Genomic DNA, 24,272 nt, shown 5'->3' on the forward strand with positions numbered 1-24,272 from the left:
ACACCACAGTTCAAAAACATCAATTCTTTGGTGCTCAGCTTTCATTATAGCCCACCTCTCACATCCATACATGATTACAGGAAAAACCATAGCTTTGACTAGATGGACCTTTCTTTGTTAGCAAAGTAATGCCTCTGCTTTTTAGTAAGCTGTCTAGGTTGGTCGTAACTTTTCGAAGGAGCAAGTGTCTGAATTTTATGGCTGCAGTCACCATCTACAGTGATTTTGAGGATATTGACAAGTTTCAGTCCTTTGGGTCACAAACAGTTGGACACGACTGAGTGACTTTTAAACATTTTTTCAGTTACGTTTATGTTACTGCCTTTTGATCCCATGTCTTTTTAGTTTGCTGAGTTTGTTGTGTGTACACATCTCAAGGTATCATGAATTCCCTTTTATGTTGTTTGAAGACTGAGAACATTTTTCATCCCTTTTCTTTTGTTCATGTAGTGGAGTGTAGTTTTCAGCAGGCATTTTCTGGAAACAACATTTTGAGTGTGTAAACCCTAGTTTCTCTTTAGTTGATTCTGTGTCCTTTTGTGTTACTATCAGTAATGAGGGCTTTCATTTTCACTTTAATTAAAAAATACTGTATAAAGGAATTTTAATTTTTCTCTTGTATTTGCATTGATCCTGATATTTGCTTTGCAGGAATTTATGTTGATGCAGTTAACTCCTTGGGCCAGACAGCCCTTTTCATTGCAGCATTATTAGGCCTTACAAAATTAGTTGATGTCCTGGTGGATTATGGAGCAGATCCAAATCAGTAAGTATAATAAGATCACTATCTAGAAAATACACACTAAAGATGAATTGGAGTGTTTGGAAACTAATTTAACAAGATATTAAAAGAAGCTTTACTAATGTATGTTGATGAACTACATTTGTACACTTATATTGAAATATGCTTTATTTTATTTTACTGGTTGCACAGCTTGCCGGATCTTAGTCCCCTGACCAGGAATTAATCCCAGGCCCCCAGTGGAAAATTGGAGTCCTAACCACTAGAGTGCTGTGGCTCAGATGGTAAAGCATCTGCCTGCAATTTGGGAAACCTGGGTTTGATCTCTGGGTCTGGAAGATCCCCTGGAGAAGGAAATGGTAACCCACTCCAGTACTCTTGCCTGGAAAATCCCATGGCTTGGAAAACCCCATGGACGGAGGAGCCTGATAAACTACAGTCCATGGTGTTGCAAAGAGACACTACTGATCGATTTCTTTAAAAGCCTCTTAAAAAACCCACTAGACCACCAGGGAATTACCAGAAACGTGATTTTTAAACTGTTAATAGTTTTCTGAGCAGTTTTACTAGGCCCTATGAAATAAGTGAACCTCACTACTCATTAATTATTTTAGTCATTAACAAGTACTGCTTGTATAGTTCCATCCACATTATTCTTTGTATGACTCATTTAAAAGCACTTTAACGTACCGACAGCTAAGTTCGTAATCAGTGATACTCAGCATTGCCTTGTCAGGATGACATTTGTAGTTGTGGTTCAGAAGAGTTTGAGTAATGGTCCAAATTTTAATATGAAAGAGCAACACACTGTAATGAGGCAGCTAAAAGTGAACATTTCTTCTGTCCCCATAGGACTTTTTGCTCTGCCCAGGGCCTTCCCAGGTAACAGGCAAAAGCAGATGTTTTTACAGTTTCCATTGAACAGAACCAGAAACAAATTTTGAGCATTTACATGATTCCATCTAATTTTCACAGAAATGCCAGAATATGTACAATCATAAGTCATAAAATAGCTTTTGTATCTAATAAAAGGAGGCCCTGTTGCTAAGTCGCTTCAGTCGTGTCCGACTCTGTGCGACCCCATAGACGGCAGCCCACCAGGCTCCCCCGTTCCTGGGATTCTCCAGGCAAGAACACTGGAGTGGGTTGCCATTTCCTTCTTCAATGCATGAAAATGAAAATCGAAGTAGCTCAGTCATGTCCGACTCTTCTCGACCCCATGGACTGAAGCCTAACAGGCTCCTCTGCCCATGGGATTTTCCAGACAAGAGTACTGGAGTGGGGTGCCATTGCCTTCTCTGATAAGGAGGCCCTACTTAATGTATATTTTTTTAAAGTACTGATTTTGGGAGTTTGTTGTTGTTATAAGATTGTTTACTTAGAAGGAAAAAAAATGGAAACTTGGAGAAGTATAAGGGAAAAACTAATCAGTATGAGAATTCTGTAACCCAGAGATAACATAATGAACATTTTGCTTTGTTTCCTTCCAGAATTTTTCTGGACTCACATACACTCTGTCTCTACTGTATCGAAACTCAGAAATAGCCCTGCCTGCAATTCTGCAGCAAAAATAAGTAAATAAAAAAATAAAATTATAATAATAAAAAAGCAAAATAAAAATAATCTTTAATACTCCTGATTAGGGGACTGACCCCCTAGAAAGTTTAAATGGCTGGTCCATAATGGTGCATTGTGTTAATGACAAGTCTGAGACCAGGAGCCCAGCACCTGAAGAATTCAGAAATTCCCTTTTTAGAAATCCCCATCATAACAGGAGGAGGCGGGAAAGGACAATATCAGGAGGAAGAAGGTAGACCCCTTAGCTTTTAATTTTGTGATAGAAACACTTTCATGTACTTTAAAAATATCTTCCATCTAGGTAAAAGGAAATTTCTGGGGGAAGAATGTATTCCTAAGGGCTCCATGGAAATGCTGTGATGGCCTGGGCTTCTTGAGGTCACAGAGTAAGATGCCTGCAGGATTAAGTGGGCTCACTGGGTACAGGCTCTAAGTAGCATCTGATGCAACTGGGCAGAAAAGGAAGCCATGGAGGCCAGATTTTCCAAGAGACTAAAAATCCCAACTTTTATTGTGAAATCTCCAAAGTGTTAAATATTGTCCATTACTTTAAATTCTTATTTTAAAATACTATATGGACCAAATAAAACATGCCTCTGGGTTGCCAAATCAGTCTGTGGGCCTCCAATTTTCAGCCTCTAGGATAAATTAACAAAGCAACACATTTTGATACCACTTGAACCTGGATTCTCTTGTATGATTAGTTGGACATAAGAAACACTATTCCTTTCTTCCTTAGCATTCATGAGAAATAAAAAAATAATATCTTCTCTCTTCCTACTCAGCTGTCTTACTGTTTATGGGAAGAATGATTAGAAAGCTGTAAAACATCATATACAAATGTATTTTTAAAGCAAGGAGAATGCTACAGATCCCGTAGTGCAGTGTGCTAGACTGCTCATCAGGGCTAAGGAGAGGCGAGCAACGCATCAGGGCTAAGGAGAGGCGAGCACTCACAATGAGCTAGTCCACTGCCTCGTGGGCACCCCTGGGGCACTTGTACAAAAGTACTCATTCCTGAGTGCCGTGCTTGCAGATTCTGATTCAGTCTGCTGTGTAGTCTGATATCTGTATTTTTGACAAATATCCCAATGACTTATTAAATAAATTATGATATGTCTGTATATTGGAATACTATGCAGCTATTAAAAAGGAATTGAGGTGGCTTGTATGTTTTCATATTGAAATTTCTCCTAGATATATTGTTAAAAGAAAAAAATTTAAATGCATAACAGTTAAATAACATTCTTTGTTTTGTTTTTTTGGCCACGTTATGTGGTTTGTGGGATCTTAATTACCTGGCTGGAGATTGAACCCAGGCTCTCAGCAGTGGTGAAAGTGCCAAGTCCTAACCACTGGACCACCAGGGAATTCCCAATACAGCGTATTATTATTCCTACTTGTACATGCATAAAAAATTTCTGGAAGGATACAAAAACTGGTAATAGTAGTTGCCTCTAGGCAAGAGAATTGTGGGTCTGGAATTGGGAGACTTTCTTATCTTCTTTTCCTCTTCCTTTTTTATTATTATTTTTAAAATTTCTTCTTTATTTTCCCCTTCCTTCTCCCATTTTTGTTTCTTTTTAAATTAAAGAGAGCAAGCTCTAGAACTTCCCTGGTGGTTCAGACTCCATGCAGGGAGCTCAGGTTTGATCCCCTGGTTGGGAAACTTAAAATCTTGCATGCTGCTTGGCATGGCCAAAAAAAAAAAAAGCAAACTCTGTAGGTGATCCTGATGTGCAACCGTGTTCGGAAACCACAGCTGCATATCACATCTTCACAGCTCATGAAGGGTGTCCCTTCATGTCTCAGATAGTTTATTGGCTTTGGTTAAATTTTTCTGAGTTGTAGGTGCTTGACCACATTGCTGATGCCAAGGTGTGTGGGCCTCTACCATAGCACTTGGGAGATAGAGACATTCTCACATGAGATGATCTCTGCTTAGGCTGTGCTTCACCAGCCTGACCATGTGGCACTATAGACATGAAGGTTTCAGGGCAGCCAGCGTCAGGGGACAGTGGAGATAGAACACTGGGTTTTGAACCAGATCCATGCCTGGGTGTGAATCTTGGCTTTGCCCTCTTTTTTTCCTCATCCGTAAATTGAGAAATTTACTCCTTGAACGGTGGCAGTGAAGATGGGAGAGGGGGAGGTGTGTAAAGATGGGAGTGTTAACGGTGTTACTGGTGTGTCACTAATGGTGTTAATACAGTTCTCCTATTACCAAAGGTTGCCTTTGCAGTAAGGGAGCCCTGTGTTATCCGTGGAAGGGGAGGAGTGTTTCTATGGACACTCACTGTACCCCTCCCCTCCTCCAGCCGCTGCTTTGATGGGAGCACTCCTGTCCATGCAGCAGCATTTTCAGGCAACCAGTGGATCCTCAGCAAACTGCTGGATGCAGGGGGTGATCTTCGACTCCACGACGAGAAAGGTCGAAACCCGCAGACCTGGGCTCTGGCAGCAGGGAAGGAGCGCAGCACCGTGGTAAGGGTGGGCCTGCTCTGCAGACACGCCCCTGGCAGAGCGCAGGGCCAGAGGCCAGTCTGGGGACAGCACAGGGCTTGCAGTGGCCTTGCCATCAGCACTGGGCACACACGCCTGGGATGAAGCAAGTTAACCAACTGTAAAACCTCAGTCAGTTTTTCTGGTCATCCAGTCAGTGGGCAGAGAGGACAAATGTGATTTTGTCTGACCCTTAACTAGCACTTACCCTGCATCAGATGTTCTTAATTAAACTAGTTAAATATTAACTCATTTAATCTTTACAACAATTCTCAGGTAGGTCCTATTATTGTCTCCATTTTACAGATGGGGAAACTGAAGTGCATTGACATTAAGTAACTTGTCTGTAGCCACATGCTGGCAGGCGTGATGTATTTTAATGAGGGCTAAATAATCTAACAAGTGGAAAGAATAAAGGACTTGCACAGTGCTGGGCACATGGAGGGAAGGGGGAGATGGGCAGAGTCCCCTCCCTCTGGTTCTCCTGCTCATTAGCTACTGGGCCTTGGAAACAAGTTAAAATAATACTCCTGCCTCAGTTTTGTCATCTGTTGAATGAAGGATTTGGAGGAAACTATCATCAAATAAACTCCCTGAAAATGGAATCATCTCATTCTGTATCTTTAGGCAATCCCTTGGCCCCTTCCCTTGCCAGAGATTTCCCTGTGGGGGCTCCTGTCTCCTCAGACCATTCTGGTGCCATTGAAAGCCAGGCTGGCCGTTAGTCGTGTGAGGTTGACCATCCCTGCCGTCTGTTGCAGATGGTGGAGTTCATGCAGCGCTGTGCTGCACACATGCAGGCCATCATCCAGGGCTTCTCTGACCTCCTGAAGAAGATTGACTCCCCTCAGCGGCTCATTAGTGGCGTGCCCCGGTTTGGGGGCCTCATGCAGGGGTGAGTGCTGCCTCAGGCAGAGTCGGATGTTCTGCATCACCCAGCCTTCCCTGTGGGAGCCCTGCAACCTGGGCCACCTTGGTCCCCCCACACCAGTTCCTTCCAGCACCTGTCCACCCAAAGGGGTGAGCTTCGAGGGAAAGGATGTGGCCTCTGAAATCCATCAGTATGCCATCCACTCCTGCTCCCCGCTTCCAGGAATGTCGGGGGAAATGAGTTCTGGGCTCCATTGGGAAGCACCATATGATTAGCAGGGAAGGAAGGAACTTTTCAGGTCTGGGCTGCCCCGCAGAAAACCCTTTCTCAGCAGAACAACTGGCTAGCTTTTTTTTTGGTCATCTCAGAACCGTGGAAAGCATGTTCCTTTAATACTAAGGTTGCAGAAGACTGCAAATGCTTAATTTAAGGTTCCTCAGGCTGTTTTAAGCTGGCCTAAGACTTGCTGTCACCTGGGTGGGCAACCTCCCCAGCCCCCATCCCAGCTGCAGGAGGTGGGCTCCATCCAGGCTTCTCCTCATGCTCAGGAGAATTATTTTAAGTTTTCTGGGCTTTATTAACTTAGGATTTATATGTGGAAAATTGTGTCCCTTGTGATTTTCTCTGATGGCATCTTTTCCTGTTATTGGGGTGGCTAGACTTGTCACCGGAGAAGGCAATGGCACCCCACTCCAGTACTCTTGCCTGGAAAATCCCATGGACGGAGGAGCCTGGTGGGCTGCAGTCCATAGGGTCGCTAAGAGTCGGACACGACTGAGCGACTTCACTTTCACTTTTCACTTTCATGCATTGGAGAAGGAAATGGCAACCCACTCCAGTGTCTTGCCTTGAGAATCCCAGGGACAGGGGAGCCTGGTAGGCTGCCATCTATGGGGTCTCACAGAGTCGGACACGACTGAAGCGACTTAGCAGCAGCAGCAGCAGCAGCAGCAGCAGCAGACTTGTCACACTTTTCACAGGCTCCTGCATCTCATTCTGCACATCAAGTCCTGGTTTTCTTCTCATGACTTGGATGCTTCTCATGAGAGATAAGTTCATGATTCCCTTAAGGACCAGTTACTCCCAATTGCCCTCCTTGGTGCTACTCTTGCCCATCTTGGTTCTTTATTCAACGTGGAGAATGACCTCTTAAAAATGAAAACTGAATCGTGCCACTCACTACTCAAAACCCTTTTAGGGTCTTCCCAGGGCTATCAGGTTTAAGCGCCTGAATCCCTCATCTGGCCTTGGAGCCCCTACTTGGTTCTGGTCTTCCACCTCCTTTCCTGCCAGAGTTAGGATCTTGGCAGACCAAATTTCGTCTTAACAGAGCCGAAGCCTAGTCCCTGCTGCTGTTTTGTGACCTCAGGCCAGCAGATTTCCCCTTTCTGGCTCCATTTTTTCCCATCTGTAAAATGAGAAAGTTGGACAAGATACTCTTGATGGTTTGTTCCAACTTTGACCATCTGTATGCGTTGTCTGTCGCACTAAGCCCAAACTTAGTGACTTCGAACAACACTAAATATCTCACACGGTTGCTGCAGGTCAGGAATTAGGGAGTGGCTTAGCTGCGTGGTTCTGGCTCAGGGCATCTCACGACGATGTGGTCAAGATGCAGTGTGGGCTGCAGCGTTCTGGGACTGGAGGGTCCAGTTCCAAGATGGTCACTCGCACGGCTGGCAGATTGGTGCTGGGTGTTGGTCGCCCCCGTGAGGCTGCTGGAGCATCCTCACAACATGGCAGCTGGCCTTCTCCAGAGCAAGGGCTGCGAGAGAGATCAGGGCAGAAATCCTGGGGGCCAAGCTTTGGAACTCACACCACTCGGTCATTTCCGCAGTGTCCTGCTGGGTTAACAGGTCAGCCCTCTCTGACCTGTGCATCGCTACACAAGGGCATGGACACCAGGAAATGCGTATCATGGGGGTCCTTTCAGATGGCTGGCTGTTAAGTAGTAACAACGAAACCAGCTACACATGCTGACAGCTTGGTTCAGCACTGTCCTCTGGGTATGGTTCCTCCTTACTTTCCCCTCCTCTTTTCAATATTTAGAAACCCTAATGGCTCTCCTAACCGACCGCCTAAGGCTGGAGTCATTTCTGCCCAAAATATCTACAGCTTTGGCTTTGGAAAGGTAAGAGGTTGCCACCAGCAGCCACTGTTTGCGGGACTCACTGGGGAATTCCCTGGCCCGGCTTTGGCCTCGGGCCCCACAGCTTTGTCCAACATGGCCTCCCACGTCCTCCCCAAAGTGTTTTCTTCTTTACTGCTTTTGCAGGACAAGTACCCCTCAGTGTTTCTGTCCTTACTGAAAAGTGATGAAAGTCCCGGAGAGTTCTTTTGAATGACTCTGGGCTAGATTTGGGGAGTTTTAGGAACTGAGCCTTTAATTCCCAGTGAAGGCCCCAGACATGTTCTGTGGGGCCTCAAGGGACCCTTGAGGCCTGGTGCTTCCTGTAGGCGTCTGACCTCTTTGTGTGAGCCTCAGTTTCCTCACCGGCAAGAGGGAAGGAGTATCACAATCTTGCAGGGTTTCTTGGAAGATTAAAGATAATAAAAAGAATTACACCCAGTGCATAGAGGTATCCAGCAAATTGGTAAATAGCAGCTACCTTTATTTTTAGCTAGATGACAAGATTCTGGAAGTAGTTAAGTTTCTCCCTTTTCTCCCACTATTTGAAACTGTGCTTTGCTTTCAGTTTTATCTCACAGGAGGCACACAGCTGGCCTATCTAGGATCTCTTCCAGTAATTGGAGAAAAGGAAGTGATTCAAGCTGACGATGAGCCCACCTTCTCTTTCTTCAGTGGCCCCTACATGGTCATGACCAAGTAAGCAGAAGCTGGCCAGTGGAAGTCAGATTTAGTCCCACAGAAAGAATGGACTTTGTGTGACTTCCCTGTGTGGGGAGGGTTTCTGCCTGAACACAGGGACATACTGAAATGCAAATATCTCCATCAGGATTTCTCAATCTGGACACCATTGACATTTTTGTTCCCCCGTGTTGTTGGGGGTGGTCCTGTACACCGTAGGATGTTTGGGAGTGTCCCTGGTTTCTCCTCACTAGATTCCAGTAGCAGCTCTGCCTGCACCCCCAACCCCTGCATTTATGACTGTGACAACCAGAATGTCTACAGACAGGCCAGATGGCTCCTTGTTGAGAACAACTGCTCTGAAAGATTACTCATATCAGTGTTGCAGCCTCTCTGCTCTCTAGAGAATTAGAGGCAGCAGAGTGGCGACTGGCCTCTGATACAGGTCAAAGGGCACTGAAGCCCTGCAGGCATCAGCTAATGGCTCTCTCCAGCTGATGCAGCAGAGATGGCAGTAATAGGATCGGACTCTGACGAAAGTCCCTGGGATGGGCTCAGTCTCCAGCGACCAGCGTCCTACAGGATCACCTGAGTTGTCCTGTCCAAGGTCTCTTGTCCCCCTTGAACCTGGCTGCTGCTTCCCTGCTTAGCAGTCACAGCCGTCTGAGAAGGCCTCTGCAGATCTGCACAGCTCTGTATCTCGTGCAGACGTGCTTCTTGTTTTCCTGCCTGAGCCACGAATTTGTCACATCCTCTCTTCTTCCATCCACATCGTGTCCCTCCCCAGACCAGCCTCCCCACAGGCCTCTCATTCTCCAGACACCCCGGCCCACCACTCCCCACATGGTTGGTGCCCCAGTCTTTCTACCATGCAAACCTGACAAGTCACTCCCTCCCTTAAATCCCTCAGTGATTCCCTGCCACCTGTACTAAGTCCCCGAAGTGCTTTAGGCCCTGGGGGTAGGAGCGGGAAGGACACAGCGTTGCGGGGGCAGGGCACGGGGTCGGGGGAGCTGTATAGAACCTGTGTAAACACTGTTCCTCTGATCACGTGTCTGCAGAGGTGGCTGTTCACTCCCTCCTGCTCACACCCCCTCCTGCTCACACTCTCTCCTGCCCTGGCAGCCTGGTGTGGAACGGGAGCAGGGTCACAGTGAAGGAGCTGCACCTCTCCACCCACCCGCACTGCAGCAGGCTGCGGCTGGCCGACTTGTTAATCGCCGAGCAAGAGCACAGCAGGTAAGAAAGAAAACCCAGGAGTGTCTCAGACCCAGGTTCAGGGCTATGTAGGGCTGAACCTGAGGGTGGAGACCAGCCTCCTTAGCCTCACCATTTCCTCCTGGTGGGTTGATTTGACTTCCCAGGGCTGCCAAGAAGGAAAAAGAAGCATTCTTGAATAGCCTGAGTGCTGGGGATGGTGGTAGTGAGAAGCTCAAGTCTGTCCGCTAATAGACTCCCTGCATGTCTCTGAGGTCCAGCCTCAGGCCTGGCTGGTTCATCTGCAGCCCTCAAGGCCCACCATCAGGATCACGTGCGCTGTCTCTCCTCGGAAGACACGCCCATGGGTCTCAGTACCCTAGGTTTCCTGTGGCTCAGGGGTTAGTCCTTCAGGCCTTGCTGGGGCAGGAACTTCATCCTTGGTTGTATACCAGCACTACTGAGGCCTTGAAATAGTCCTTGGCTCATCAAGTTCACTCAGCTCCTATAAAGCCAAATCCTTCGTTTTGGGGAAGTCAGCCTAAAGGGACTCAAGGAGGCTGGACAGGCTCATAGTGTGGATTCTGATGTGAGGCTGGGTGGGATGTGTGACCTTGGGCCTGACCTCTCCCTGGTCTTTGCTTCCTGATCTCTGTGAGTGTAACTGTAATGGCACCTTTCCTGTAGCTAGTTGTTAGGATCAAGGTGATGTATGTCGAGTCCCTAGCTTAGTAGCTCTTAGTGACATTGTCATTCATGATCCTAAGCCTTCAGGTTCTGATCAGTGAAAAGCCAAGAATTCCATCAACAGAAAACTCGACCCCTACCCCATCCCACTTTCTTAGCAAAACATTGTGTGTAAATAGAATTTGTCTGGAGTGTGTTCAGGGAGCCCAGAAGAGAGGAAAGCACCGTGGTTTCATCCTGTCTCTCTGCCTCTGCAGCAAGTTGCGGCACCCCCACGTGCTGCAGCTGATGGCTGTGTGCCTGTCCCCGGACCTGGAGAAAACCCGCCTCGTGTACGAGCGCGTCACGGTGGGCACGCTGTTCAGTGTCCTCCACGAACGGGTAAATGCCTGTTGCCCTGCATTCTCCCCTTGCTGCCTTTCCCCGCCACTCCAGCTCTCCTTTCCCTTTCTCTCTCTTCTTTTACCCCAGGAGCAGAGTTCCCATCCGTGCACGCATAGAAGAGAAATCTCTTAATTCTTTACTCTGAGGGGGGGCTATATAATGCACCGTTTAAAGCTAATCAGCACATTGGAACTAGTGTGATTTTATTATTGTTAGTCTGGCTTCTTTAATCACACATCTGAGAGTTCAGTAGACCCAGAAAACACACAGCCACACTTTTAGCTCACAGTAACCAAACAGTCTCTGGCCCTATTTCCTGGCATTTTTACTTGTGCCCTACCACAGGGGCCCTCAGCTTCCCAGATCTAAGGGGGATCTTAGATGATCTAAGACGATCTAAGATGGCGCTGATGTAATAATAATAGAAATAAAGTGCACAATAAATGGCAATGGTCTTGAAGTATCTGGAGACATTATCTCCCCCACCCCCTCCTTGGAAAAATTGTCTTCCACAAAACTGGTCCCTGGTGCCGGAAAGGTTGGGGACCGCTCCCCTCTGGGACCTTTATATGCAAGGCCTTATTTGTCCCTTCCTACTTTTCAGCTTTCCTAGTGAAGGGTATGGGGCACACAGACTCCTTGGGAGCTTGCTTTGGCCTGAAATGTGACTTCCAAAAGGTCCTGACAGACTGGTTTTTCTTTCTCCATGGCTTTGTTTAGAAGACCCTGGGCTGGAGCGAGAAGAGAGCCTGCAGGAAGGGCCCTTCCCTGAAACAGCTCACCCTTCCTCCTGCCCAGGTTTCGCCTCTCAGTGTTAGAGTTCCCTTTCCTCTTCTTGGGGGAGGGCGTTGACTTACAATGCCACTTCTGGGGAGAGAAGAGAACAGTTGTGACTGGGTATCTTAGTATGAGGGGATTTCTGTCCTGGAGTGAACTTTCTAGGTCCTCTGACCGCAGTAGGGGCTGGATTGTCCTTTATGTGTCAAGTTCTCCCGGAGCACAGGCTTGGCATTGCCAGTGGCGGTGGGGCCCACACTGGAGGTGCGGACCAGGTTTGAGGACTTTTATCCTCATTTTTTTCGTAGTATCAAGCAGCTTGGCTAAGGGAGAGGAACCCAGGTTTGGAGTCAGGGGGCCTGAGTCAGTGGGACCTCAGGCCGGTCACTTAACCTCATTGAGTCTTAGGTTCCCCACCATGACAGCAGGTGTCTGTCATGACACCAGGTGGCTGTCATGAAGGTCAATACAAAAGACTGGAAACTACGAAGCCTTCTGCAGCATCCTTTGTTCTTGCTTGCAGCGGGCCCAGTTCCCCGTGTTGCACATGGAGGTGATCGTGCACCTGCTGCTCCAGATCTCCGACGCCCTGAGATACCTGCATTCCCGGGGCTTTATCCACCGCTCCCTCAGCTCCTACGCCATCCACATTGTCTCCACAGGGGAAGCGAGGCTGACCAACCTGGAGTACATGATGGAAAGGTGGGTGCACCTCGATCATGACTTCCAAACAGGGTCTCCCCGGGGTGGGTGCTTTGCTGTAGAGAGAGAATCTGATCTGGGCAGGATCCCTCATTGGGGGGCTGAACTGCCTTATCAATGGAGGAAGAGGTTTTCCAGTGTCTTCTCCTGTCAGCCCAGGTTAGAGGGACTTTGGACAGTTACTTCTGTTCATTATAATAAACATTTGACAAGCGTGAGCACAAGTTAGCCAGACTGTAAGTTTTCAAAATTTTCTGTGGCTTCACACAGCCCAAGTATTTCTCACTCACCTTGCCGTGCAGTGTGTGTGTGTTGGGAAGGGGTGGCATTCACCTTGCTCTGCGTTTCTCCCTTCCGGGGCTCCACTGCCCCCCAGGCCTCAGCCTCCCACTGTGTCCTCTGCATTGCTGCTCAGCGAGAAAGAGCAAGCCTGGAGGGACGAGTGGCGGGGTTTAGGGACTACCGGAAGTGGGTGTATCATTACTTCCCACTTTACAGGGCCCAGCACCCAGTCACCTCTTCCCTGCAGGCAGGCTGGGAAATGCACCACAGCTGTGCATCCTGGAAGATGTGAGAAGGCGGTGGGTGCTGGTGAGCCTTACGATCCTGACCTGAGTAGGTGGGGCTCGGTGCAGGGAGGGAAGTAGTGATGAAAACGTCATCCTTACTCGAGGTTCCGGGCATGGGTTTCATTTCCCATTTGGCAGAAGTCAGAGTCCTCCCGAGAGTGGAGGGCTGGCCCTCGTCTCCTGCCCCTCAGTTCTGGGGGGCAGAGGATCTACCCTGTGCTTCCTTACTGTCCTCCACAGCTCTGAGCCCTGGGCCCAGGGCTGCTCGGGTGCAGCTGTGAGGCCTGAGCCATGGGCAGACCCCTGGCTGAGACCTGCTTACCTCCGCTGAGCCTGGTCCTCACCCACCACCATCATCGAGGTTTTATTTCTGAGTCTCTGGCAGGTCTTACGTGCATACCTGCTAAGTCACTTCAGTCATGTCCGACTCTTTGCAACCCCATGGACTGTTGCCTGCCAGGCTCCTCTGTCTGTGGGATTTTCCAGGCAAGAATGCTGGAGTGGGTTGCCATGCCCTCCTCCAGGGGATCTTTCCGATCCAGGGATCAAACCCTCATCCCTTATGTCTCCTGCATTGGCAGGTGAGTTCTTTACCACTAATGCCACCTGGGAAGCCCCTGGCAGGTCTAACATCTCATAATTTACTTCTTAGAAAAGCTCTATGAGGACAGGGATTTCTGTTTTATCTGCTGCCATATCTCAGATACCTAGAGCAGGCCTCCACACAGCGGGAGCTCAGCATGTTCTTTATTTTTTAATTTAAAATTTTTTTAAAAAATTTATTTTAAAACAATGTATTTATTTGGCTGCGCCGGGTCTCAGTTGCAGCACACAGGATTTTTAGTCGTGACATGTGGGATCTTTAGTTGCGGCAGGTGGGATCTAGTTCTCTGAGCAGGGACGGAGCCCAGGCTCCCTGCATTAGGAGGGTGGAGTCTTAGCCAGTGGACCACCAGGGAAATTCCTTTTTATTTTAAAAATTCTATTTTATTTATTTACAGACGATTTTGTTTATTTATTTATTTATGGCCATTCCGTGCTGTTTGTGGAATCATAGTTCCCTGCCCAGGGATTGAAGCCACACGCCCTGCATTGGCAGCCTGGAGTCTTAACCACTGGACCACCAGGGAAGTTGCTCAACATGTTTTTTAAATGAATGAAGTGGAAAGACTGTCAGCTCCCTGGGCCTCGTGTGCCCCTTGTCTCTCTGTCTGGAGAGGAGAGCACCGGTCAGATTGGGCTTCCCCTTGTGGGCCTTGGCAAAGGGTTTGAATTTAATTCTTAAAACACTAGGATACTGTGAAGGATTTTTTTTTTTGAGCAGAATGATGTTCTGGCTGATTTACAGGTTAAGAAGATCCTCCTCACTCTTGCATGGCGCAGGGCGGTGATGGGACGAGAGAGAAACAGGGGAGCAGTTAGCTGTGACTGGAGCCATTTTCCATTGGAAACCGGTGGAGGCCAGATAGCTCTCGCCAGTTGAGCTGCTGAGTCTCAGACCTGGTCCATTCTTAATCCCAGTGTCTCCCTCTGCCTACAAGATTAAGCCCCCGCACTTTCTGGAGTGGGAAGCCTTCCGCGGTGGGGGCTTCGCCCGCAGCGTCGCCCTCGTCACTTACCACTCTGCCTGGCCGTCTGAGGCAGGCCATGCTGTTTCTCAGGGCTGCTCCTCACGCCTGGAGTATCTGGCACTCCTGTTTATCCTTTTAAATTCCACCACACCGCCCCCCGCCCCCCCGCTATGAAGCCTATACCAAAGCCCTTTCCCCGAATCACCGAGCATGCTTTCCTGCCCAGCAGTCAAGTGTCGGCCCCTCTGAATGGTGAGCAGGACCCATGCTACGGCTTGTTCATCTTTACCACCCAGCTCAGGGCCTGCCACATAGGAAGTGCTCAGAAAGCATTTGAAGTGAATCCTTGAAGTGATTCAGAACAAGGTTCACCACTTTGGCTATGTGTTCAAGAGCCGAAGGGTTTGGACATTTTTACCGTTGATAATAGACTTTTCAAGGTTGACAGAATCCAAGGTGTTTGCCAGTGATGCAGCGCCACCTGTTGTTCTCATGGAGGTATAACAGTTTCTTTGACGCGCTCTCAATAGAAATACGAATCTTAGAGTGAAATGGGGATTTGGAGATGGCCAGCCTTAACCCTCGGAGGAGGCAATGGCACCCCACTCCAGTACTCTTGCCTGGAAAACCCCACGGACAGAGGAGCCTGGAAAGCTGCAGTCCATGGGGTTGCTGAGGGTTGGACATGACTGAGCGACTTCATTTTCACTTTTCACTTTCATACATTGGAGAAGGAAATGGCAACCCATTCCAATGTTCTTGCCTGCAGAATCCCAGGGACGGGGGAGCCTGGTGGGCTGCCGTCTATGGGGTCTCACAGAGTCAGATACGACTGAAGTGACTTAGCAGCAGCAGCAGCAGCAGCCTCAACCCTGGGCTTCCCTGGTGGTTCAGATAGGAAAGAATCTGCCTGAAGTGCAGGAGACCTGGGTTCTGTCCCTGGGTCAGGAAGATCCCCTATCCCCTGGAGAAGGGAATGGCAATCCACTCCAGTATTCTTGCCTGGAAAATTCCATGGACAAAGGAGCCTGGGGGACTACAGTCCATAGGATCAGAAAGAGTTGGACATGACTGAGCAACTAACACACACACAGCCTCAACCCTGGGGCTTTCAGGTGGCTCTAGTGGTAAAGAACCCACCTGCCAGTGCAGGAGATGCAAGAGACGCTGGTTTGTTCCCTGGGCGAGGAAGATCCCCTGGAGGATGGCATGACAACCCATTCCAGTATTCTTACCTGGAGAATCCCATGGACGGAGGAACTTGGAGGGCTATTTATTGTCTAGAGTAGCATTCCATCTCTTGATGTAAAAATGATACAGCAGTTTCTCCTACTCTTCAACTCCTTCTTAATGGAGTCTTTAGAGCTGGAATTGACCTCGCAAGTGGTATCATATAGCCATAGCCAAATGTAAATTTGTTGATGTCAAAGCCGAAGCTGAAAAGAATTCCCTGGGACTTTCCTAGTCCACTGGCTAAGACCGTGTGCTTTCAAAGCAGCAGCCCAGGTTTGATCCCTGGTCAGGAAAATAGATCCCACATGCTGTCACTAAGAGTTCACATACCTCAACTAAAGATCCTGCATGCCACAATTAATACCCAAAGCAGCCAAATAAATAAATATTAATAAAAAACTCCTTTCCTACATTCCACTAACATTAACAGAGAAGGAAGAGGGATTGTAAGAGAGGAAAGTGAATGGAAGTAAAAGAGAAAGGGCATAAATTCTGATTGTAAATGACTTGTCCCTTGCCTTAGGTAGCCTAAAAGGCCTGAGGAGGTCAGTGAGCGTCTCCCTTGTACAATCACCCTACAATATGAAGAGCCAAGTGTGCTAGGTTCTTAGAATATATCTCTGACAATAAAACACTCCATTGCTTTTCCTATGATACTAATGTAATATTTTGCATGTATATCCATGCTGTTCACACAACATCAGGCCACACCTGCCTATTCAGCAATACAACTACAGAGTCTAAAAATAACATAGCTTTGTGGCTTCCTAAACTTACTGCCTGCAGTCAAAAGTTCTGCTGAGAGCAGACTTCCCTGGTGGCTTGGTGGTAAAGAATCTGTCTGCCAATGCAGGAGACACGAATTTAATCCCTGGTCCAGAAAGATCCCACATGCCATGGAGCAGCTAAGCCTGTGTGCCACAACTACTGAGCCTGTGCTCTGGAGCCTGTGCAAGAAGGGAGACCACCACGATAAGAAGCTCGCCCCCCACACCTGGAGAGTAGCCCCCGCTCGCCACAACTAGAGAAAAGCACGCACAGCAATGAAGTCCCAGCACAGGCAAAAGTAAATAAAATTATTTCTTAAAAAGTTCTGCTGGGAGAAGTATTACCTAGAGAAGTTTGTTCAAAGTCTGAGAAGCTCATCCCATCCTCTAAAAGCTTTCCTCTGTCAGCAAAAAGAACTTCTAGTTACTTGCTTTTTGAATAGAAACTTAATTCTTTTTCTGGCTGCCTTGCATCAGTGGTGGTGGAATCTCTAGTTCCCTGACCAGGGATTGACCCTGGGCCTTGGCAGTGAGATCGCTGAGTCCTAACCACTGGACTGCTAGGAAATTTCTAAACACTTAATTCTTAATTATCAACCAATGGTCATCAAGTCTTTACCAAACGCTTACCATTTACGTTCATACTGGGCTTTCCAGGTGGCTCGGTGCTAACGAATGCGCCTGCCAGTGCAAGAGATGCAGGTTCGATCCCTGGGTGGGGAAGATCCCCCGAAGAAGGCAGTGGCAACCCACTTTGGTATTCTTGCCTGGGAAATCCCATGGACAGAAGAGCCTGACGGGCTACAGTCTATGGGGTCGCAAAGAGTCAGACATGACTTAGCAACTAAACAACAACATTCGTATTAATTCCTTACTTGCTTAGTGCTTTATGGCTCACAGAGCGTTTCCACACATGTGATCTCATTTGATGCTCATGACAGCTGTGGGCAGAAGTCAGTGCTGATTTCATCCTGAGGACTTTTGTTGGCCCAGAGGACATTTAGGACACTGACTTAGTTCTCAAGGAGCCTGGTTGCAAAGTTGAGTTATTCAAGCAAATCAGTGAAACTTTGAGGATAAACTAAAAGGGCTCATTTCCAAGAGGGCAGAGCTCAGAAAAGAAGCAATCATGAAGAGTTGGAAGAGTCCCAGAAGGCTTTGAGGGAGGCTTGAAGGGGTTCTTGAAAAAGTCTTAGGTTCATTTATTCAAAAGTAAGCATTGAGGCCTTGGTGTAAGTTTAGAGTTCTGATGATATAAGACTTAAGAGGCCTGCCTCATGGAGCAGATAATAGCAGATGATAAATAATAAATCAATAAACAAGAAATTCAGATAATAAACGATCTGAAGCCAATAAATTGGGACTACTTTAGGTGGTCCGTAAGTCCTCTCTGAGGAGGCGATTTTCGAGCTCATGTTTTAATTATAAGAAGCATGCAGTCATGCTAGGATCTGTGGCAGAGCATGCTCTCAGAAGAAACCACCAGTGCAAAAACCTGAAGTGGTGATGTGTTTGTCCTATTGGAGAAACTGCGAGAGGGCCCCTGTGACTTGGGGAGTGAGTGAGCAGGAGGGAGTGGCCAGCTGAGGTGGGGCAGGGCCTGCTCAGGTAGCAACAGTAAGGAGTTGTTGAAACAGCAGGCGGTGTGGGTTGCTTCAGGGTCTAGCTGGGTTTCTAGAAGCTCAAGGAGGTCATCAGCAAGTGTTTCCCTCGTGTGCTGCGTGGTGATCATGGTGGCCCTTTCAGGCGCCAGCCCCACCTTACATTTCCTTCTGTAGCCAGGATGGGGGTGCACACAGGGGCCTGACTCGAGTGCCGCTCCCCACCCAGCTGTACAACTGGGCCGCCCCGGAGGTGATCATACAGAAGGCAGCCACTGTGAAGTCGGACATCTACAGCTTTTCTGTAATCGTACAGGAGATTTTAACAGGTGGGTCAGAGAGCACACCAGCAGTGACCGAAGTCCCTGTTCCTAGGTTGGGTTTTTTCCCCCTGAAGAGTCACTTAGTGTTATGAGAATGCAGGACACAGGGAAAAAAGACTTTAGGAAACCTCTTTGTGTTTTTGCAAGATATGATCCCTCAGAAATCATTCTGTTTTAACCTGTTCTTTAAGATTCAGCAAAGCCCACCTATTGGCTTGTCAATGGTAGTGCATTTAATCCAAGGAGAGTTTTTAAACTGAATATTGCTGTCAGTGCTTAGGGGTCTCTGTGAGGTGCCCCTTGAGAACCTGTTTCCTTTTTCTTTTTTAATTTTTGTTGAAGTATAGTTGATTTACAGCGTTGTGCCAGTCTCTGCAGAGTGACTCAGTTACACATACGTGTGCATTCTTTTTAATATTCTTTCCCATTATGGTTTATCACAGGATATTGAGTAATGTAGTTTCTTGTGCTATACAGTGGGACCTTGTTGTTTATCCATTCCATTCTAAATGTAATAGTGTGCGTTTACCAACCCCAAACTTCCAGTCCATCCCCCTCTTTCCCCTCTCCCCATTGGCAACCACAAGTTGTTCTCTGTGTTAAGAATTTACAAACGAGAGGAAAGGACTGGCCTCTGAGAAGTAAATGGAAATCAAACACACCCAGGATCCATTGTACATATAAGCAGTGTCACTTAAAAGAAATAGAAGCCCTTCCAAATGTACAGGACTCTGAGGTGAAGGTATACATACCACATTCACTGCCGCAGTGAGACTCAGCCCCATTGAGTAGTGTTTACCGTCTCAGAGGCAGAGCCTCACCTTCTGTGACAGGAATGCATTGGGCAGGCCAGCCCGACACAGGAAACATTCCCTTGTGGTCCCCAGGTCTGCCGGCCTGAAGTCCACACCTACAGCGGTCTGACACTGCTTCTTCCTGTCTCTGTGACAGGGATCTCCCTGTTATTTGGGTCAGTTGGTTTCTTCTTTGTTATTGAGCTTCCAGTAGTTTTTCTACAGAGAGAAATTAATTTTAAAAAGGTTGAGCAACTTGACAAAAGTTAACCAGTTTCATCTGATTTCTTAATGTTTCTTCTTCTGGCTTTTTCCTTAACAGACAACATACCTTGGGATGGCTTAGATGGCTCAGTCATTAAAGAAACCATAGTCTTGGGAAATTATTTAGAAGCTGATGTCAGGCTTCCGAAACCTTACTATGATATTGTTAAGTCAGGCCTCCAGGTCAAGCAGAAAGATAGAACTATGAACCTTCAAGATATCCGGTATATTATGAAGAATGACTTAAAGGTAAGCTCTAAAGTTGTTAGGGGTCTGTATTTGCTTACCTATCTCAGGGTAGATTACGGAGTTAAGAGACCAAGAAGAAGCTAGAGATCAAGTTGTAGGAAGTTTTGGAAATCCTCATTTCATGACACTCTTTCTGTGTTCCCAAGAAAAGGCTAATTGCCTAACTTGGTGAGGGCAGCAGGAAATTGCAGAGGGAGGCTGGAGAGGGTCAGTTTGTAAAAGGGGCACCCTGTAGGCACATAGTGTGATTCAGTGGATAGCAGCTTTAGTTACTTTAAAACAACTTTATTTATTTCTTTATTTTTGGCCATGCCGGGTCTTCGTTGCTGCACAGGCTTTTCCTCTAGTTGTGGTGAGTGGGGCTACTCTGTAGTTGTGGTGCACTGGCTCTCACTGTGATGGCCTCTCTTGTTGCAGAGCATGGGCTCTCGGTGTGTGGGCTTCGGTAGTTGCAGCTCCCAGGCTCTAGAGTACAGGCTCAGAAGTTGTGGTGCAGGGGCTTCATTGCTCCATGGCATGTAGGATCTTCCCAGATCAGAGACTGAATCCATGTCTCCTACCTTGGTAGGTGGATTCTTTACCACTGAGCTACCAGCGAGGCCTCTGTTACTACTTTTCAAAGTATTGGTAATCACAGTGAGTTCATTTATGAGAACTACAGTGAGTCTACCCAACAGGAGTAACAGGGAGTTTATCTGACACCTAGATATGTTTCTAAAATACCAGTGACATTCAGATGATTGCATATATGTCCTTAGCAGTATTTCTCTTGTTACAGGATTTTATTGGAGCCCAGAGAACTCAGCCAACTGAGAGTCCCAGGGTGCAGAGATACGAATTTCATCCTGATGTCAATGTCTGTCTAGGACTAACTTCAGAACATCCAAAAGAGACCCCTAACTTGGAAATAAAAGAGCTGAAGGAAACAGGTATGGCCTTAACTCAAGGTTTTGACATAACTGTGTTTTGAGAGCTGCGACTAACCGACTCCTCCAAATTGTACCCGTAACTTATACTGGGAACGATGACTGCCTTAGGAAACAAAATCAAGATCCTTAAAATTAAGTTAAATTTTATGGGCTCCATATATACCTTTTCCAGAACTGGGCAGTAACAATCTATTTCTTTCTAGTATGATTTAGGAATGTATTCAATTGTTTCATAAGTAAACATGGTGATTTTTATTTAAAATTATTATCTGTTCATTGTTGCCCTAAAGGTCCGGGAGCAAGCAATGAGAATGAGAGCGGAACACGAAATCTGGTGCAGTGGGTCAGGGGGCCTGCAGCCTCTTTTGAACTGAGGTGCAGAGTCCACTCTGAGTCCAGTTGTTACTCCTGACTGCAGAGTACAAAACTTTCCTTGATCTATCTTTCCCAAGACACTGCACTGACATAGTCCAGATCCCCTTGTTTTCACCCCAGGCCGTTCCCTCATGGGATGGTCTCGGGAACAGTCAGCAAGATTGTAGGCGGTGTTCATACCTAACACCAACCCGCTGTTCCAAGGTCCATGCTTTCATGACCCCAGTCATACTCCCTTCTGGGTCTGGCCTTGGGGTCTGTTAGAAGGCTATTATTCTAAGAAAAACATGAAAAATGTTTTTCATCATTGTTGATACATCATCAACAGTTTCTTGATATATGCTGTTTTTCCAGGTGCCATTTCTATGAAATTTCTCAAGGCTGTGAGTGTACATTATTAGAAATTCCCACTACAGTTCATTATAGAAAATTTAAATAATATGAAGAAAAAGATCACTTAAGAAGATTTTAATTTCTTACAAATGATTTGTTAACATTTTGGTATTTCCTTCTAACCTTTTTCTTAAAGCCTTACTACTTTTTAGTGTACTTGGAAACCTTTGAACTCAGAGCTGCAAAGAACCTTGCAGTCATCTGGTTGATGCCCTTATATTCCAGATGAGAAAACTGAGGTTCAGAGAGGTGTGATTTGCTCATGATTCCAAGCTGATTACCCAGTTGGAATTCAGGCATTTGGATTCTAGCCAAGTGACTTTTCTGTTGACTCTGCACAGGCCTGGAGGCCTCCAGAATGGCTCTCCAAGGTCTCATTACTTTGACTTCTCCATCCCATTTTCTGCCAGCTGTACACCATCAACCAGGGGTGGTGGGTGGTCAATCCTGGAGTTATTTTTTAAGGTATTCTTTCTCTCACAGTGCAGTGGCTTCTTGGGCAGTGTCTTGGCTCCTTTTATCAGATGCTCACAAAGAGCATGACTTGAACTGACATGAATATTCAAACACTGTGTGTGTAAAGAAAGTGTGAATTTAGTCCTAAGATTCAGGGGCCTATAATTCACTTGTCCTGATAGTTAGGCATTTTTGAACATACTATAACTTAAGCATAAGCATTTTTTCCTGGGTTTGATCCTTCCCAAATTTTCTTGTTTTTAAAATAATTTTATTTACCTATTATTTTTGGCTGTGCTGGGTCTTCATTGCTCGGTGGGGTTTTTCTTTAGTTGCAATGAGTAGAGGCTACTCTCTAGTTTGCGGTGTGCAGGCTTCTCATTGTGGCGGCTTCTCTTGTTGCAGAGCTCGGGCTTTAGGACTCATGGGCTTTAGTAGTTGCTGTTCCTGGGCTCTAGAGCACCGGCTCGATAGTTGTGGCACGCTCGCTTGGTTGCTCCTTGGCATGTGGGATCTTCCTGAATCAAAGATAAAACTTGTGTCTCCTGAATTGGCAGGCAGATTCTTTACCGCCGAGCCACCCAGGAAAGCCCTTCCCAAATTTTCTATCTCAACCCTTGTCAAAAGTTCGAAATACCCTCTCATTCTCTGTGAGTGTATCTGGCAGTCTTTTCTAACTGAAAAGTGAGTGAGATGATAAGAAACTTCTTTCTGTGTGCCACTTGAGCAACCAGCCGTAGGTGCTGAGCTGCTGTGGTCACTTTAATCAGCTGCATGTTGCTTTTCTTTTCAGCAGGTAGTCAGTTTCATTCCCCAAGGGGTCACTCTTCTCCCACCGGGAAAGCAACACCAGAGCCTCCTGTCCCAGACGTAAGTCCAGTGGCCCAGCAGACTCACCGCCAAGACGCTGCTTCTCCTGCCTGTTCTGTGGCAGAAGAGGCCAGGAACCCCAGCCCAGATCAGACAAGCCTCTGCAGCTTCGAAATCAATGAAATCTACTCAGGCTGCCTGGACACAGCAGATGACCCAGAGGAGGAGTGCCCAGGAACTGGCTCATCTCTTGAGGGGGCCATACCAAACCAGACAGATGAGCTGAAGTCCATGGAAGAAGAGCTGGAAAAGATGGAGAGAGAGGTGTGCTGTTCTTGCGATGAAGATGAGAGCTCTTCGGACGCTGACACGGAGCTCTCCTGTGAGGACTGGGAATGGCAGAATGATGCACTGCGTTCCCCCAGCCGGCCTGAGCCAGCCCGAGGAGCCAAGGGCGCCGCGAACAACCGCTCCATGACCGAGGAGTACATCAGTAAATGTGTGCTGAACCTGAAGATTTCGCAGACCTTAATCCACCAGAATGCTGATTTGCTGAGGAATGTTCAGCAGAAGATAGAAAAGCTCGAGATGATACAGAAGGAGCAGGCGGAGCGCAGGTCTCTGTGGGTTTCTTCGAGAGAGTTTGCAGGCATCCACGACTCACCTTCCGCCCTCGGCCCCCCGGCTTCCAGCTACCTTCCTCCTGTCGTGCAGCGGCCGGGGGACCAGCAGCTGGACCCCGGGGGCAGTGGTCTGACTCTGGCAAGGTCTCCGAGAACAGTGAAAGACTTTCGAGGAGGACATTTTGGCAAAAGGTCCAAGAAAAGAAGCGACTGTGGCTGGACACCTTTAGCTTCTTTCCCCCAAGTCACTGAAGAAATCACCAGGGATCAGCCGGAGAAGGACCACCAGGTGAGGCTGAGATGTTGGGGCAGGGCAGCACGCAGGGTCTGGAGCCGGCCTCAGCGCACCCTGACCCGCCTGCAAGGGTGGCCTCAGCACGGCCAACTCCTAATGAGTCCTCTTTGCTTTGGGAAACAAGGCCTCTAGGTTGGAATTCCAAGGTAGATACTCTTCATCTCCTATCCCGAACCCAGCTCACGGGCCCTGTCCTCTGTAAAATTCTATAAACTATGTGAAATCGCTGTTTTGTAGGTCAAAATAATCAAGTATTGACAACTTTATATAGTTCAACTCACCAAATATGGTATCTTGGGCAGGTATTTAATCCCCATTCTGAATTGCTTATTAATTCATTCATTGACTCATTTGATAAGCATAGAGCTCTCAGAGGCTGTTTATTAGACCTTGGGATTTGATGAATGAGCCACACGCTCTGCTAGGAGCAGCTCAGACACCGATGGGAATGGAAGGACTTGGTAGTCAAAGGAAATGACCATGGGTTGAAGAGTGGTTCCTCTGTGAGCTGCTGCTGTTTCTTCGTTTGTTTTTTTTTTTTTTTGACCACACCACATGGCTTGTAGGCTCTGGGCTTCTTAAGGACAGATCCGTCCAGTAAGGCTGAGGAAATGTCCCCACACATAGAAGGGGGCCTAGCAGTAGAAGGTACTCTGTAAGTGGTCACTGAAGGAATGAATAAATGGATGAATTTTAACAAGTTCACACATGCAGAGCTGGCTGCCTGTTGAATCAAAATTTTAGAGCTGGATCAAGCCCATCCTTTTCCAG

At 47.2% G+C, this 24,272-nt stretch overlaps 1 protein-coding gene across 1 annotated transcript in view; it reads left to right on the forward strand.

Annotated features, from left to right (window-relative positions):
* TEX14 (testis expressed 14, intercellular bridge forming factor) overlaps positions 1–24,272 on the forward strand; it is a 60,305-nt gene that overhangs the window by 673 nt on the left and 35,360 nt on the right. The window contains exons 2-13 of the mRNA XM_070390599.1: positions 652–766; positions 4,639–4,804; positions 5,584–5,717; positions 7,743–7,824; positions 8,390–8,520; positions 9,628–9,741; positions 10,644–10,767; positions 12,071–12,249; positions 18,168–18,319; positions 19,430–19,620; positions 20,399–20,549; positions 22,570–23,495. Of these exons, the coding sequence (XP_070246700.1) occupies positions 652–766; positions 4,639–4,804; positions 5,584–5,717; positions 7,743–7,824; positions 8,390–8,520; positions 9,628–9,741; positions 10,644–10,767; positions 12,071–12,249; positions 18,168–18,319; positions 19,430–19,620; positions 20,399–20,549; positions 22,570–23,495 (2,465 nt within the window). The remainder of the gene's footprint in view (positions 1–651; positions 767–4,638; positions 4,805–5,583; positions 5,718–7,742; positions 7,825–8,389; positions 8,521–9,627; positions 9,742–10,643; positions 10,768–12,070; positions 12,250–18,167; positions 18,320–19,429; positions 19,621–20,398; positions 20,550–22,569; positions 23,496–24,272) is intronic.

This window comes from Bos mutus, chromosome 19 (genome assembly GCF_027580195.1).
Source record: "Bos mutus isolate GX-2022 chromosome 19, NWIPB_WYAK_1.1, whole genome shotgun sequence".
Lineage (NCBI taxonomy): Eukaryota > Metazoa > Chordata > Mammalia > Artiodactyla > Bovidae > Bos > Bos mutus.